General features: G+C 38.1%; 1 protein-coding gene across 1 annotated transcript in view; it reads left to right on the forward strand.

The window, feature by feature from the left end:
• Otc (ornithine carbamoyltransferase) overlaps positions 1-10,141 on the forward strand; it is a 61,653-nt gene extending 51,512 nt beyond the window's left edge. Inside the window, exons 7-10 of the mRNA XM_005414823.2 lie at positions 1,628-1,681; positions 1,761-1,910; positions 5,125-5,262; positions 8,540-10,141. Of these exons, the coding sequence (XP_005414880.1) occupies positions 1,628-1,681; positions 1,761-1,910; positions 5,125-5,262; positions 8,540-8,599 (402 nt within the window). The 3' untranslated portion in view covers positions 8,600-10,141. The remainder of the gene's footprint in view (positions 1-1,627; positions 1,682-1,760; positions 1,911-5,124; positions 5,263-8,539) is intronic.
• The last annotated feature ends 5,712 nt before the right edge of the window (positions 10,142-15,853 follow it).

Genomic DNA, 15,853 nt, shown 5'->3' on the forward strand with positions numbered 1-15,853 from the left:
TTTTGGTTTTTCTCTGGTACCGGGAACCGAACTCACGACCTTGCGCTTGCCAGGCAGGCGCTTTTGCCGCTGAGCTAAATCCCCAGCCCCCCAACGTCAGTCTTGTCCGAACTTATGGAATACTCTGGATTCGAGATGGCCATGTGGAGCTGCCCTGAGTGGGCAGAAGGGGTCAGGTTTTCATATCCTCCTGTCAATCATTCATTGAATATGGGGCCATGGAAGGCTATTTGACCTTGAGTGAGGCAGTTCTCTGTAGCCGAGCCAGGGCCCAAAGGAGGCTGACAGCTGAAGGCCATCTTCTGGCAGCGCCAGAGCAGCCAGAGAGAATAAATCCTTAATTCATGATTATTCATGAAGCGGGATCTGAGGGGAATATTACAGCATTCGCCACAATGTCCCACTGAAAATTTATAAAAATTAATGCAAAATAAGTGCTAAGAATTTAGGAAAACGAGAAAGCTAGAGGAAGGTGAGCATAATTATGATATTTAAAGTGACAAGATTTCCATATGGAGCGTCTGGAGGTGAGGCTGGGCTGGAGGTTTGAGGAGCTGACAAGTTCTGATGAAGATACCCAGGAGGGGACAAGGAGGAAGGCGTTCAAGGGTGAAAGGCTGTGGTGGCAGGAAAGGGCAAGATGTGTGCAGGAGTGACAGAAAGACAGGCTTTCCTGCAGCAAGATGTTGAGAAGAATTAAAAGAGACGGAGGCAGAGGATATAGGCAACGAGTCTTGATGCTATTAATCAGCTTTGACTTAAGAAAGAGGTAGTAAACATGGAGCGTGTCAGAGAAAACAGTTCCTTCTGTTTGGTGCAGAATAGATTGGAAAGAGAATGAAGACAGGTTACCCATGGAGGCTTAGAATAGCTTGGGCAGGTTTAGCCCCTCACCTACACCTGGGGCTAGGATGAGCAAGCAAGGCACCTAGGGTGAAAAATTTGTGCTTGTAGGAGTCCAAAGCTGAGTGTCTCCTTAAATTTTGTGCTCTAGGCACTTCCTTGCCTCACCAAACTATTATGAACAAATATTGAATCTCAGTAAAAAGTGTATTGTTGTGTGAATGCCATTTCAAAGCAGGGGCCCTGCAAAATGAATAAAGTATATATGAAGAGCCTGTTAGAATGTAACTGGATGGTAAAGGAGTGGTTTTGTTTTGTTTTGTTTTGTTTTTTTCTGAGGCAAGGTCATTCAAACCGAGAACTGAGAAAGCATTATCTACATGGAATTGGTGGAAATAAACATTCCAGACAAAAACAGTATTTGAAAGGCTCAGGCAAAAATGCATTAGACTGTACGGTTGTGCATGTAATCCTCTTAAACTATTAGGGGTACAAGAAGAAGAGCTTACAAGAGCTAGAAAGCAGCATTCTCTGTATTTATCACTAAGAAAGCCTGACATAACCAAAGAAAGATGTGGCAATTAGTTGCCTTCTTTAAATTCCAAAAGGTATTATGAAAGTTTGAAATTCTAGATATAAAAATTATATTCCACTTAACATAGTTGGGTTACCTCTAAATAAAAGGAAGGAGAGAGGGGCTAGTCTTGAAAATAAATAGTGTATGTTTAAAAAAAAAACATGTAATACAATGACCCAAATGACAATTGAATTCTTCCTTTTGCAGGGTTATGAGCCAGATCCTAGTACAATCAAGTTGGCCGAGCAGTATGCCAAAGAGGTATGCTCCTTATATGTAAAGCTATAATTGCCTCTCTCTGTCCCATGACATTGTTTAACCAGCACACTTGTTATGCTAGAATGGTACCAAGCTGTCATTGACGAATGATCCTTTGGAAGCGGCGCGTGGAGCTAACGTATTAATTACAGACACTTGGATAAGCATGGGACAAGAAGAAGAGAAGAAAATACGGCTCCAGGCTTTCCAAGGTTACCAGATTACAATGAAGGTACAAATTGCTTCCTCTCTGAAGACTCATTAATTCCATTCATAAAGGCCAGAACTATCTAATCATTTATTCACTTAAGGGAGAGCAAATTGTCCTTTCATTGCTAGAAAAGATCTACGGGAACTCCAGGAGTTTCTCTCCTCCCAAAGATTACCTGTATCCTTTTGAAAAAACACTTTTGTGCTGGAAAAAGGAATTTAAAACTCAGGCAGCAGAGAGGCACTCTTTCCCCTCTTATAGCAGTAGAAGTATTAGAATGCTTTACTCTTTTTGTGGACATAGGGTTACTTTTGATGCGTGCACGTTCTGATTTCTCCCCTACAGCAGGCCCTGACACTATGCTCTGTAGGATAGTCCTTGCTTGTATTTTCAAAGGACCCCTCTATCCAATTTTTTTTATTTTAAAAATAAAAGGAGGAAAACATTGACAGACAACCTTTTACAAAATAGCAAAAGAACAGTACAAACAATACGGAGTTACAAACAAAGTGGTAGGAAATTAACAATGTTTATTGCATTACATATTGATATCTTCAAAGTGGTTTCTCATGAAAACAGATAGAGATATGTAATATCGATCAATCAAGGACTCATTGACAGTTTCTTTCAGCAAAGAAATAGAAGATAGTAGAACAACTATGTTAACTATCCTGTATATACGTACATACAAAATTTCTCCTCTTTCCCTTCTCTTTTCCCACATCCCAGTTACCCTTTACCCTTGAGTGTTTTCCTATCATTTCACAATGTCTATCATACTCTTAGTTTAAATTAACTCTTTCAGGTTTTACACTAGTGAGACAATACGGTGCTTGCACATGCATGTCTGATTTATTTCACTTATGAGTATGGTCTCTAGTTGTGACCATTTACCTATAAAGGCCTTGAGTTTATCTTTCTTTATAGCTGTGTAATATTCCATTCTATAAAAGTACCACAATTTTCTTATCCAGTCCTCGGTGGATGGACATTTGGGTTGCTTCCACAATTTAGCAATTGCAAATTGTGCTGCTATGAACATAGGTGCACATACATCGCTGTGATAGGATGTTTTTAGATCTTCTGGGAAAATACCCAGCAGGGGGAATAGCTGGGTTGAATGGGACCTCTAGACCTAGTTTCCTGAGGAATCTCCAAACTGATTTCCACAGTGGTTTCACCAGTCTGCATTCCTACCCATCCAATTAAGTTTTGCCAACTTCCTCCAGGGCATTCCCAAAGGACTATGGTTCAGTCTGAGGCCTTCTGATAAACCCAGAACAGTTTGCCTCAATCTTGAGCAGGCATTAGAATCAGTTGGAGGAGATGTTAATATGTAGCTGGCTGTCCCCCTGCCGGGGATTCTGATGAAATCTAATTCTCCATGAGCTCTGAGAATTTGTATCTACTTAGTTCCCAGGCTGCTCCTCGGCCACACTTTGAGAACCACTGTTCTGGAAGAATACTGTAAAAGTCAGGAACATACTGGAGTTTTGTCACCAGAACAACTAATCTGCTTTGATGGAAAGAGTGATTAAGCAAGTATAATACATATTTTATTAATAAAGTAATACATACATACAAGTTCTTTGCTATTATCTTTCAAATGGAATGAAAGTTTGAAAAACAAAACGTAACAGTGACTATTCCCAGAGGGAGCCACTGTTTAACAATTGATGTGTCGCTTTGCAGAACTCTTCTGTCCATACACACAGCTGCTGATTTTCTGTAACTGGAATTTTAGACATATTATTCAGATTTTTTCCATTTAACAAATCTTAGATTTCCTTATCCATTCATTTAGTTTACATTCATTTTAGTAGCTGCCTGAGACTCCAAAATATGATAGATCATAATATACCTATGTTTAATGTTCCTATAAATTAAACTATTTCCAAAAATTCCAATTGCAAACAGTGCTGCAATGAACACCACACACACATTTCTTTGTGTAAACATTACTGGAGAGTAAGTTCCTAAAGGAAAAATTGGAGGGTGACATGTTACATACTTTTTAAAGTACAGGAGATGCTACTAAATGGACTGTCAAAAAGAATGAACAATGTGTACTCCCACAGCGCATTATTATACTCTTTTCTCCACACATTTTCTATTCTTAGTTGTTATTTATATTTTTAAATTTTGTAAATCTAAAGAAAAAATGACATCTTGTAGTTTTTAAAAATTTGCATTCTCTTAGTTACTAATGAAGTGAAACATCTTTTCAAGTTTATTAGCCATTTCCATTTCTTTTTCTATAAATGGCCGCCATATCCTTTGGTCATTTTTCTCTTGCCTTTTCATCCTTGAGTGCTCTTTATATAGCATGGTTAGTCTTTTGCTATTGTATATTGCAAATATTTTCATGGAGCTGTTTTAAATTATCTGTGGTTTACATTATACTTACCTTGATTAATACTACAAGTTTTTCTGGGGCTGAGACTGTAGGTTGAAGAACTGTCATCTCACTGATATATGATATGTATGAATGTTACTCCTTTTCCATGTCATTTTGCTAGTATTTTAGAGACACAGGATGTTCTGAACTTAGAGGAAGGGTGGAGAAAAATGAAATTTTAGTAAAAAGGCAGCAATTTTGATGTAACAAAGTACGAGAAAATGTCATTATGAATGTGTAAGTGAACAGTGGAAATGGCTGGGAAAATGTAACTTCTGGAGATTCACTACTGGAGAAAATTGAGATGGTACATTTACATTAAGAGAGAAATACCTAAGAAACAGCGCTCATAATGCTGTTTAATGCACTCCTAACTCAGTGCTTTTCAAAATGGTTTTAATTAGTGACAAAGTATGCTTCATGCGCTAAAACTCATAATTTGGAGATACGCTTAAAATATAACACTCTCACATCAGAGCAACTTTTTTACATATTTGAGTATGATTGATGATTTTTGCTATCAACTACATATTATACTAGTATAGTTACTTATTGAGATGTCTGATATCCCACTAGATAGAATATCAGAAAACTGAGTTAGTGATTTAACATGGAATAATGATTTCTCAAATAAAGATTTTACTATACAATTCCATAAACTGAGAGAATTATATATACTTCCCCTTGGTGCCTTGAGCTAAAAATTTTACTCTGCTGTTTGTCTCTCCCTTTGCATTGCTTTCTGACTCCAGGCCATATGTATTTTTAAATATTGAGGGAGGCAAAATGACTGCTGCATACAATAATGAAAACACGGTCTTATCTCCATCTCTTTAGACTGCTAAAGTTGCTGCCTCTGACTGGACATTTCTACACTGCTTGCCCAGAAAAGCAGAAGAAGTGGATGACGAGGTGTTTTATTCTCCACGATCACTAGTGTTCCAAGAGGCAGAAAACAGAAAGTGGACAATCATGGTAAGCAAGAAATAGGGAATGGAGGGATAAGGAATTCTCTGTGTGGTTCCGACTTGCTCATCTGTGCTTTTTGCAAAATAAGAAGCAGCCATGATTATTCAACTACAATGCTCACTCATATAGCACCTGTTTCTGTCCAGGAAATTCAAAATAGATCATTATTGTGCATTAGCATTTGCAGTATTTTAATGGAGTAAAACTGATCCGCTTCCAAGTAAACCTACCTTAATAAAAATTCTTACTCCCCTTGATCAGCCTGAACTAAGACCACCCTTGTTTGCCAACCATTGTAAGGTCTATCATTCTTATTTAGGATATCTGTGTTACTAGAAACCCCTGCTTACTGAGTTCAGTTCATTGCACTTTACACACTGAGTATGTATTCTGTCTGCTACTCTTTCAAACATTGGAGATTTTCAAAAAGAAAAAAAAATCCAAGGATGGCAGCACATGCCTATAATCCTAGCACTCTTGGAGGCTGGTACAGAAGGACAAATCTGAGCCCAGGCTTAGCCTTGTCTCAAAATAAAAATTAATTAATTAATTAATTAATTTTAAAAGGCTGTGCATGTAGCTCAATGCTTCCCACATAGCCTGCATAATTCATAGATATGTAACATTTTCAAGTAGGATGACACCTTAGAGATCATCTAGACTACATTCCTATTTTATAGGCAAAGAAATTATTTTTAGACTGCTTATTTAGAATTGCCTTTAGGCTCACTCAGCATTGCTGTAGTATACTTTTGGAGGATACTCTAAAGGGACAATGCTTAGTTATTGTCCTAGAACAATAAACTGCCTTATCCAATACAGTAGCCTCTAGGCACATAGGGATATTTAAGTTTAAATTAAAACTGAGTAGACATTGAAAATTCAATGCCTCAGTCATACTTGCTGCAATATCCACATGAAATGCTCAGTACTCACTGTGGCCAGTGGCTACCTTATTGGACACCCCAGATAAAACATTTTCATCACTGCAGAAAGTTCTATTGGACAACGCTGGTCTAGGGAGTGATTTTTACCCACATCACTTAAATATCAGGATGGAAGAAGGAAGAAAAGACACAATTTTGCCTCTGGTTCTAAGATGCCTATAGTGACTGATTGAAGGTATATAAATAAGGGAGAGTGAAAACCTTGTTTCTAAAGTGTACAAAAACCTTAAATAAAAGGTATATGTACTCTCTCAAGGCATGAGTTCCAGCAATGCTGTTCAGAACACTGTAATGCTCACACTTTTTCTGTAGCACATGGCCTTCAGATCTTTTTGTTTAAAAACAGAAACAAAACCATCCTTTCCTCCACACAAAGCTTGCTTTTGTAATTTTCAATGATTAAGAAGGAAGTAGGACTCCCAAAAAAGAAGGCAGATTTTTTTCTTCTGCCTACACATTTTACTGTAAACTTAAAATAACCTAGAGGGACTCTGCAAAAAACAAGAACAGAACAGAACAGAACACTTCAGACGCTTTGTTCAAAGGACTACTACCTGGATTGCTTGTAAGTACATAACATCATTGCACATGTAATTCATAGTGCACTATTTATAGTTTTTTACTGCTCTGCAAGCTAGGTTCAGATAAAATGGAATAATAATGAACAATAATTTTTAGTATAAATATGCCCCATGCAATATTTTTTATATAGTTACAGTGAGAAAGCATTTTGTTGTTTACCTAGCATCCTTATTTAGCTGTTATATATTTTTAACTAAACCTGGATCCTACCCCAAGCTGACTTTCTAAGTTTTTTATTTGAAATAAAACTGACCTGTCCAGAGAGTATGAACAACAAAGCAAAACCTGAGATGTGGTCCCACTAACCTACAATAAAGCTGCCCATTACCTTTATCCCTTGTAAATCTTTATTTTTCTAAATTTACTCTCTGAAATATTTACTTGGTTTTCTGTCATCTGTTCCCCCGACTAAAATGAAAAAACCTTCATTAGAACAATGATCTAAACTGTAATATTCTGTGTTATATTGAGATTACTCAGAGCTAAATATGTGTTCAATATATTTTTGTAACGTAAAAGCAACATAGGATATCGATTTTAGAACATAGCCTTTGGAAATTAGGTTAAAATTCCAGCTGGCTCTGTGATGTTGGCCAAGTCCCCTAAGTTCAGTAAATTTATTCATAGGGAGAGACAAAATAGGAACAACTTCCCAAGGTTGGGAGGATTTGATGAGGTAAATGTCATGTGAGCATAGTGATCAGGTTTCAAGGGCATCCAGGGAAGACTCGCCTCTTACCATCGCCACTCAGGAAAATTCCTACATCTCAGTTTCTTCATCTGTATTTTATTTCTCTTACTACTTTACACTAGGCAATGGTATTAAAGGTATGGTGCAAAAAAAGCACACAGCATAGGCCTGGCACATTATAACTGTTTCATAAAAACTTTCTCTGAATACCTAAGAAATATAAAAGACTTATCCTTCTTACACAGCCTAAATACACCTGTATACCATGTTGATGTATAAGAACAAATATTTGAGAGGTAGCAAAACTACCTCTTTAGGATAAAGGCCGAGAAATTGGATTCCAACCCATTTACGTACTATCTGTTGTATCGAGGGTGGATTTCTTCATCTCCACATGAAAATGATGGGGTGACCTTCGAAGGTTATACCATTAAATGAGGCAATATTTTTTTTTGTTAGTGATGTTATTAGTATTGTCACTACTGTCAAGGTTGGGAAGAGTAAAACGCAAAGTTACTACTTGTGGCTGACAGCCCAAGGAGAAGCTATACCGTTGGCTATAAAGTTAACGCTCTTTTGAGAGGGCAAAAACTCAGCTAGCAGACATTCATTCGTCCAAATGCTTTACTTTTATTACTCTGTATCTGATGTAGCCTAAACTTCTCCAGGTTGCAAGTGACCAAATCACGGTGTAAACAGGGAGAATTGGGATAGAAGGGATTACACTTCTGAAAAAGTAGCCAATACCTGAGTTTTAACTTACGACTTGAAAACTGAATTATGTCGACCACTGTGGCATCACATTTCACCTCTCCAACCCACTAGTTCTGGAATGAGGCCTACGTAAGCCCTGTGTTTGTGCATTTTTGGATCTGCCTGATCACTCAAATCTTTCCTTCATGCAAATAAAAATAAACATCAGTTCAGAACTGTTCCCTTATAATTTCCTTGGGAAAACATATTTTAACTGTGGGACCACAAAACTGAGCCCTAGCACCCCTTCCTTACTGCTGCCAATGCTTACCCATTCCAGTCATTCTCATTTTTTGTTGTATTGTCCCAGGCTGTCATGGTGTCGCTGCTGACAGATTACTCACCCAAGCTCCAGAAGCCGAAGTTTTGATGCTGTGCTACGTGCCAAGAGGAAAAGAATATTCTTCAGTAACGGAATGCATCAGTTTATCGGGGAGGAAAAAGAGAATCTAGGCAGAAACACACCCCTAATACATGGTGTGGGTGAACTGCATGATAGTGCTTTGTCACCGTGAGATCTTCCTGAAGCCCTTAATTTAAGCGCTAAGGCCCTGTAACACAGTGCTTGCCTTGGTTTAAATTCTGTCTCTCTCTGTCTCTCTCTCTAATTCGCAATCTGTGAATTACATTTGGGTGTCACATTAATTATCATATGTATTTGCTTCAACTAGACATAAATTGTGTTCATAGTATATAATATCTAAGTCATTAAATTTAATCTGTGCTTTTTACCTTAAAAATGATCCCCCATACTGATTTATAAGTAAACACTTGCCTGGCAGTCAGCTCTGTGGTCTATATTCATGTGCCCCAGGACAAGTGAGGGAGCTAAATGATATACTTCACAGTTTGCAGGCCAGTGAGGAAGTGTTAGCAAGCAGCTCTCACTGACACCCAAATAGGAGTTTTTTCCTATCACTTGTGAGAGGAGAAAGAGTCCTTCGAGTGCATGCATATCTTCTCTGCAATGAAGGCTTAATGTTGCACATCCAACAAAGCTTTTGTTAGCAAGTGTACCATGGACACCTCGCCAGAAAGGTAAGATCTGTTAGAGAATAAAATTTCCTTAGGTTCAATTTCTGAGCAGGGGCAATTTAATTTTTTCACATGTAGTCTTATCATGCATTTACTCCCAGCAAATAGATAGTTCCATAAACCTACTACTTGCCACATTTTTGTGAGTCTTTTTCTGCCAATTTTTCTTTGGGATAATTAAAATTCAGAGTTTCAAATTATTACAATGCAATTAAAGCTAGATTTCTCTTGTGGGTGACCAAATATGTACCATTGAATTATTATGATATAATGTAAAATGTTAAAGGTGGAACCTTTAAAAAAAAACACATTTTACAGGCAGCGAAATAATGCCATTTCCTTTATATTCTACCTCTACTAGTGGAATATTTCCTCCCAGTTGACTGATATTCTCCCACAGAAAACTATGACTTGAATGAGTAAGAAAGCGATGAATTACAAATTAGATTTGCAATGAAGATGCAATAAAACATATTCTGTTGGGGGAGGACTCATGATATTACAAAAAAGATCAATTTTTTCCGGTAAATGTCGAAGGTGACTTTCACATCTGTGGTAATTTATTGGAAGCACTTAAGAAAGAGAGTAGAGTTTAGTGGAATATCTTCTTTCAGCAGAGACTATAGAAATGATTTAACCAGAAGTTTCCATGTGGACTGTGCAGACTTGTCCTCAAACTTCCTACATAGAAGGGACATGATCATGAGCTCTCATAGCTTTTCCTGGTTGTTCTTTGACCCAAAGGAATGGTATATTCGTCCTTCAACCAGAAAGAACTTCCAATCGTTTTCTTGCCAAATTGCAGTCATTTCTTCCTCAAAAAGCCCCAAAGCTTTCCTTTTCATGTAAATAAAATTTAACAACTTTCTCAAACCAACCCAGTGGGAATTTAATTGTTTCTAAAATATTTCCTCTTAAGAAAATGTTATTGATAGGATCAAGAAAAAAGTAAACAGCAGAGGCAAGTTTGGCTTTATTTATTGGAAAGCTATTTTTATTATGTCTTTCTTTTTACCCTGTCTCCCCTCATTCTTTTCCTTCTGTAACTACTGCAATCCTGAGATTAACAAAAACTAGCAATGACACTTGGGTCCCTGGTGTATGTATGAAATTCTATCCATTTAATTAATATGACTAGCCCAAGAATTCTTTTCTTCCAGGCTTTCTCCCTGTAACCCTGGGAATAGAAACCATAGTTGATTACACTGTAATGATTTCAAAGTTGGAAGAGTCTTCACTGATTTTCATTTTTCGGTGATTAATTTCTAGACACTTTAGAAAAATAATTCAGTGTCAGAAATTTCTAATATATATTGTGCTAATGATTTGGCTGTTGTAAAGTCACCAGGAGGAAGACTGGCACAGAGGATCACGGTGGCAGTACCAAGTTAAACTCCCTTTGCTTGTAACCCTAGTACCTCAGCTGAAATGGCAAGAGCCCCTTGGTCCACTGCCAAAGTTGCAGGACAAGTCTTCTCACGTGATAAAAATTAGTGAAGACTACATCTGGAGAAGGTATAGGAACACATTCTTTTTAGGACTTTTGGTCTTGGAAGCTCTTATCAGTGTCTTGTTTGGGAATAGTAGAGGCACACCTTTAGACACAGCGCCTCTCAGCAGTTTGGGAGTACTTATGCAAATTGTGTCCTATGCAAAACAAACCAGTGAAATATGCGACAAAAGTTTTAACATGGTCTGCACTTCAGTTCCAGCCAGGAGGAAGGAGTGCTTTTTGTAAGTTGTTCACTCAGACGGGACACCTTTTTTAGCATTTCATAAGCCTGAATAGGTGTTTTGTTTTAATCCACATAAAGGACCAGTATCTAGTAGGGAACGTTGCCATTTACAATTTACATCAGGAATTTTTGCAATATCACCTTGTTCTTGAGGCTATACAGTGATAATTCAATGTTGGTTATGATGTCTTATTTCAGTTTCAGCTAGATTCCTTAAGACCTAATACTAGAAATGATGTTGTTTGTTCATCTTTGTGTGGCAAAAACATGACCTGGATTATTGAAATGGGAATTTGAGAATCAGCTCCACAGTTTCTTAATATTACAAAGAAATTCTGTCTTAATTATTCAGAAGAAATAATATCAATTATTGCTAAACAAACCATGGTCAACATTCTGGGAGACTGAGGCAGGAAAATCTCAAGCTGGAGCCCAGCCTGGGCAACTTAGTGACTTAGTGAGACCCTGTCTCAAAATTTAAAAGAAAATTATAATGGGTTGGAAATGTAGCTCAGTGCAAAAGCCCTAAGTTCAATTCCTAGTATTAGAAGGAAAGAAAGAAAAGACAAGAAAGACAAGACAAGAAAAAAAAGAAAAGAAAAGAAAAGAAAAGAAAAAAGAAAAGCGAAAAGAAAATCATGGCCACATCGAATGAAAGTGAATTCCTGGTCATAGACTAAAATGGTCAAACTTTTCTGTCATCAACTGACTTATGTTAATGACAGGAGACTTAGTTTCTAATTAGTGTTATTGTGAAATTCATCCCCAGAGGAAATGGGAGCACAACTGCCTTTTGGAACAAAATCATTGGGCAAATGAATTTTAAAACTAGAAACAGAATTTTAAAATAATCTAGCCAATCCCTTTATTTTAAACAAGAAAAACATAAGAAATAGGTATGTTCCTAATGTAGAAATATATTCAGTTGGGTAGGATAATTGATGGGGTTGATACCTCATCAAACTACCTGGGATCCTACAAATATAGCTGCTCGATTTGATTTACCAATGGGCTGGGTGGGAAATGGGAAGCTGGCTGGTCCAGGACTATGGTCTCGTGAGACCAAGGATTAGAGATAAAAGTTCACATCTGTGACAAGGATGGACACTGATATCCAGAAGTATGAACAGAGAACCCTAAACATCCATGTTGCAAGTGCTGGTGGGGTCCCGTCCAGATCCCTTTTACCTGGGTTTATCTGTTCCTCAGCTCCAGTCAGGAGAGCTGTTAATATCTCAGAGCTGCCCCATTCTCTGAAGTGCTGCTCTCTGCCACCAGGAACTACTCTTAGCCCAGGAGGCCAAGCTCATTCCCAACCTGCCCTTAGTCAGTAAGAGACAAATGCAGGGATACAAAAACTTGACTCCCTTTCCTTCAGGCAGGATTAGCTCTATGGTAAAATTTATGCTCTGTAGCTCCCCACAGGTGGGATCAGGCTGAAGCTAGTATCCATCTGAGACCACATTCTTGCTTAGCTTTCCCTTGCTACTCTATCCTGCTTCCCTTCTGAGAATGCTTTCTCAATAAATCTGCTTCTGGAGGATCTGATCTACAATGACCCATAAATTAGATTTTGGAGGTGGGGGGCCTGTGCTATTCATCCTTCAGGCATCAAAGAAGGGGCAAAAAGGTAAGAGGATGATAAACAAATATGGAAGGGCATGTGCTTAGCAGTAAACACTTTTCTGGTTACTAGGATCAGCCTTCTGTAGAAGGTGGCAGAATATTAGAAATAACCAATATTTTCCAGTCACATGTTCAACTTCATAACAAGGAATTTATTCCCTGCATAGAATAGCAGTGAAATCAATTTACTTTCCCAACAGAAGAGTTCCAAGTTAGCTGACATAATACCTCTTTAGTTCTGGGGTATTTTAGCAGCCCCATAAATTGGCGACCCCAGCAGGTGCCGCAGTGGTCCATGTCCTCTGGCTTGCGAGACTGTGTTGGCACACTTTAGTGGTTCTCTGACTTCAAAATGCAGCAGAATCCTCTGGAAAGCAGGGAAACACACCACACTGAAATCCACCCTGAAGCTTCTGATTCACCAAATCAGGAATGAGGCCTCGTAATCTCCGTTTCTAACAATTTCTCAGGATGCTGATGCTGGTAGTCCAGGGCCAACACTTTGGAAATCATTGACCTGAGGCAAATCTGAAGACTGATTGGAGGTGTTTTCATCCCCACAACCATAAAATACCACTATAAAGTACTTGGCACAACTGTGATCTTCCGACTATTGTTTTGTCTTTGGAGTCCCTGGGACGTGGGTTCCCTCCTTCTTCTGCTATATAACAGCTATCTAACCCTTCTCTCTCATCTGTAAAATAGGACTGATAATACCCATCTCATGGAGCTGTTTAGAGGAGAATATATATACCTCAGTTCACTAACTTTGGTTCAGAGCAAAAAAAATGTTTGAGACAGGGTGTCCCTATGTAGTTCAGGCTGGCCTTGAACTCACTGTGTAGCCCAGGCTGGTCTCGAATGTGGGTACTCCTACTGCCTCAGCCTCTTGAGGGCTGGAATTTTAGCCATATGCCACCACACCGGCCTAGGAAATTTATATGCTCAGAATTTATATCACTGGAAACATGTTGAATTGAAGATTTGATGTAAACAAAAGGAGTGAGCTTATCTTCTGACGTTGGTAGAACCTAGCAACTAATGCGTCAGTTCAGCCATTTCTCCATGGGAGCTGGTATGGAGATATGCTGTTTAAGGAAGTGCAATTGCTCTTTGCCAAACCGAGCTATAGGTACCAATAAGTCCAAATATCAAGTTGAGGTGACTAAAACTGTTACTTTAAGAAGACCTAGTGGAAATATACATTTATATGAAACAAATCATAAGGATTCAATAATTCTTGGGCTTGAGGTCCAGGTAGTAAAAGGAAAAAAGGTTTAAGAAGACTCATCAGTGTTTGTCCATCTTTGCTGAGGATAAGGTTGCGCAAAGGAAGAAGTTTTCACATTATGCTTAAATTACCACTTATCAAGTGTCTTATCTTTGGAAGATTTTTGCACTTAGAAGTTATGAAGATCTCAAACCGTGTTGTTCATGAGAGATATTTTTATTTCTTTGCTGAAAGCTTAAGTTTTATCTTTGGCAACAAGTACTGTCTGTTGCTTTCCTTGAAGTGACAGCTTCACCTTGTTCATTTTCAAGTGGAGGTCTGCAGATGTCCACCGACCACAGTTGCTCAATTATTTTTAAGTAATACTGGTGTCCTATGAGAAAGGTGATTTTATTCAACGCGCAATTCAAAGAATGTACAAGTGCATCCCTTCAAGAGAATCATTATATTTCACTATGCAGTAGAAGGGCTTAATGTTCACATCCTGTTTCAACACACAGAATATTAAAACACGTATACTCAAGGGTTGATATGTAACACTAACGGTTGTTACTGCTTCATCAAGGACATTCTTTAGTGAATCTGACTTTTAAAAATACTGCCTCTATGTGATACTGAAGAATACAGTGATTTTTGGTTTTACAACCTTGATTTGTGCTAAGATGGCCATAGTTTTACCCACGATTCTTTTTGCACCATCCTCTGATGCTACTGGCCCAGGTTGTCCCCTGTGTGAAGTTAAGTTCTGTACTACTTTCAGGGATCCAACAGTGGCCACATGACTAGAACATAGGCACTCCCATCCCCGAATAAACCAGAACAACAGACTCCCTTCTGATTTTACCTTCCAAAAGAGTCTGATGGAAAATAAAAAGTTTGTGAGTCACTGTTACAAAGCAAATTTTAGCTGCATTAACTATGGATCAAATCCATGTCGAAATTTGTTTTTGTTCTGTGCATATAAAACCATCTACCTTTTGAGTCCCAGCTTTGTGCCAGGCACTGTGTTATGCTTTAAAAAGACAGCGATTGACTGGAAAGTCATGATCCCTACGTTCATGGCACTTGTAGTCTAGTAGGGGAAGACTGACAATCACATGTAAATAGATGCTGTGATAAGTGGTACATGGGGGAAAAACAGGGGGATGTAATAGAAAATAAAGGAATGAAAGAAAAAGTGCATATTTTTCAGCAGTTGGTGGGTATCAGAATCACTTGGAGAAATATTAAGAATACAGAATCCCTGGCTTATGAAATAAGGAGGGCCTGGACTTCTGCAATTTTACCAAACCATTTTCCAAAATTTGAGCAGTGTTGCTTTAAATACAGTACCCAAAGCAAGCTTCTTAAAAGCGAGTGAATTTAAAACTGAGTCCTGACTGATGAGCATAATTGGGGGTGCCAATCTTCTTACTGGAATTGGATCAAATATGTTTGAGGAGATAGCAGTGCTTCTACAGCTATAGATTCACGTGTGCGGGTAGCAGGTTCATTTACAGCTTAGGTGACCCCACTCCCTTTCTTAGTCCAAAAACATTTTGTGACTTGAGTAAACAACTCTAAATTCTTATGGTAAATGTTCTATGAGAAGAAGAGATTACACTGGACATTCTTTTTCTATGTATCAGCCTTGTCATGGAACATCTCTCAGAGAGTCTTATCCCATTAACAATGGACAAATTGTACATCCTTAAAAACACTTTTACCCTAACTGGCTATTTCTCCAATGTAAAACGCTATTCTTTGTCTTGCTAAGAACCTAACAACTAGGATGACACTGAATTAATTCTCAAAGAACTTATGCTAATAAGATTACCTCCCCTTAAGGCTTTTCATTAAATGTAATTGTAAAAATTACATTTCTTTAACTAAGGTCGGTAAAAGAAATTAAGGTATTAAAATTTTGATTCCCATACAATTAAGTGAAGAATGGAGGAGAAGAGTATTCCAGCTGGAGAAAAAGGTGTCGGCCCTGAGGTGAAAAAGGGCTGGTCTT

The sequence above is a fragment of the Chinchilla lanigera genome, unplaced genomic scaffold (genome assembly GCF_000276665.1).
Source record: "Chinchilla lanigera isolate Chin_1 unplaced genomic scaffold, ChiLan1.0 scaffold00200, whole genome shotgun sequence".
Lineage (NCBI taxonomy): Eukaryota > Metazoa > Chordata > Mammalia > Rodentia > Chinchillidae > Chinchilla > Chinchilla lanigera.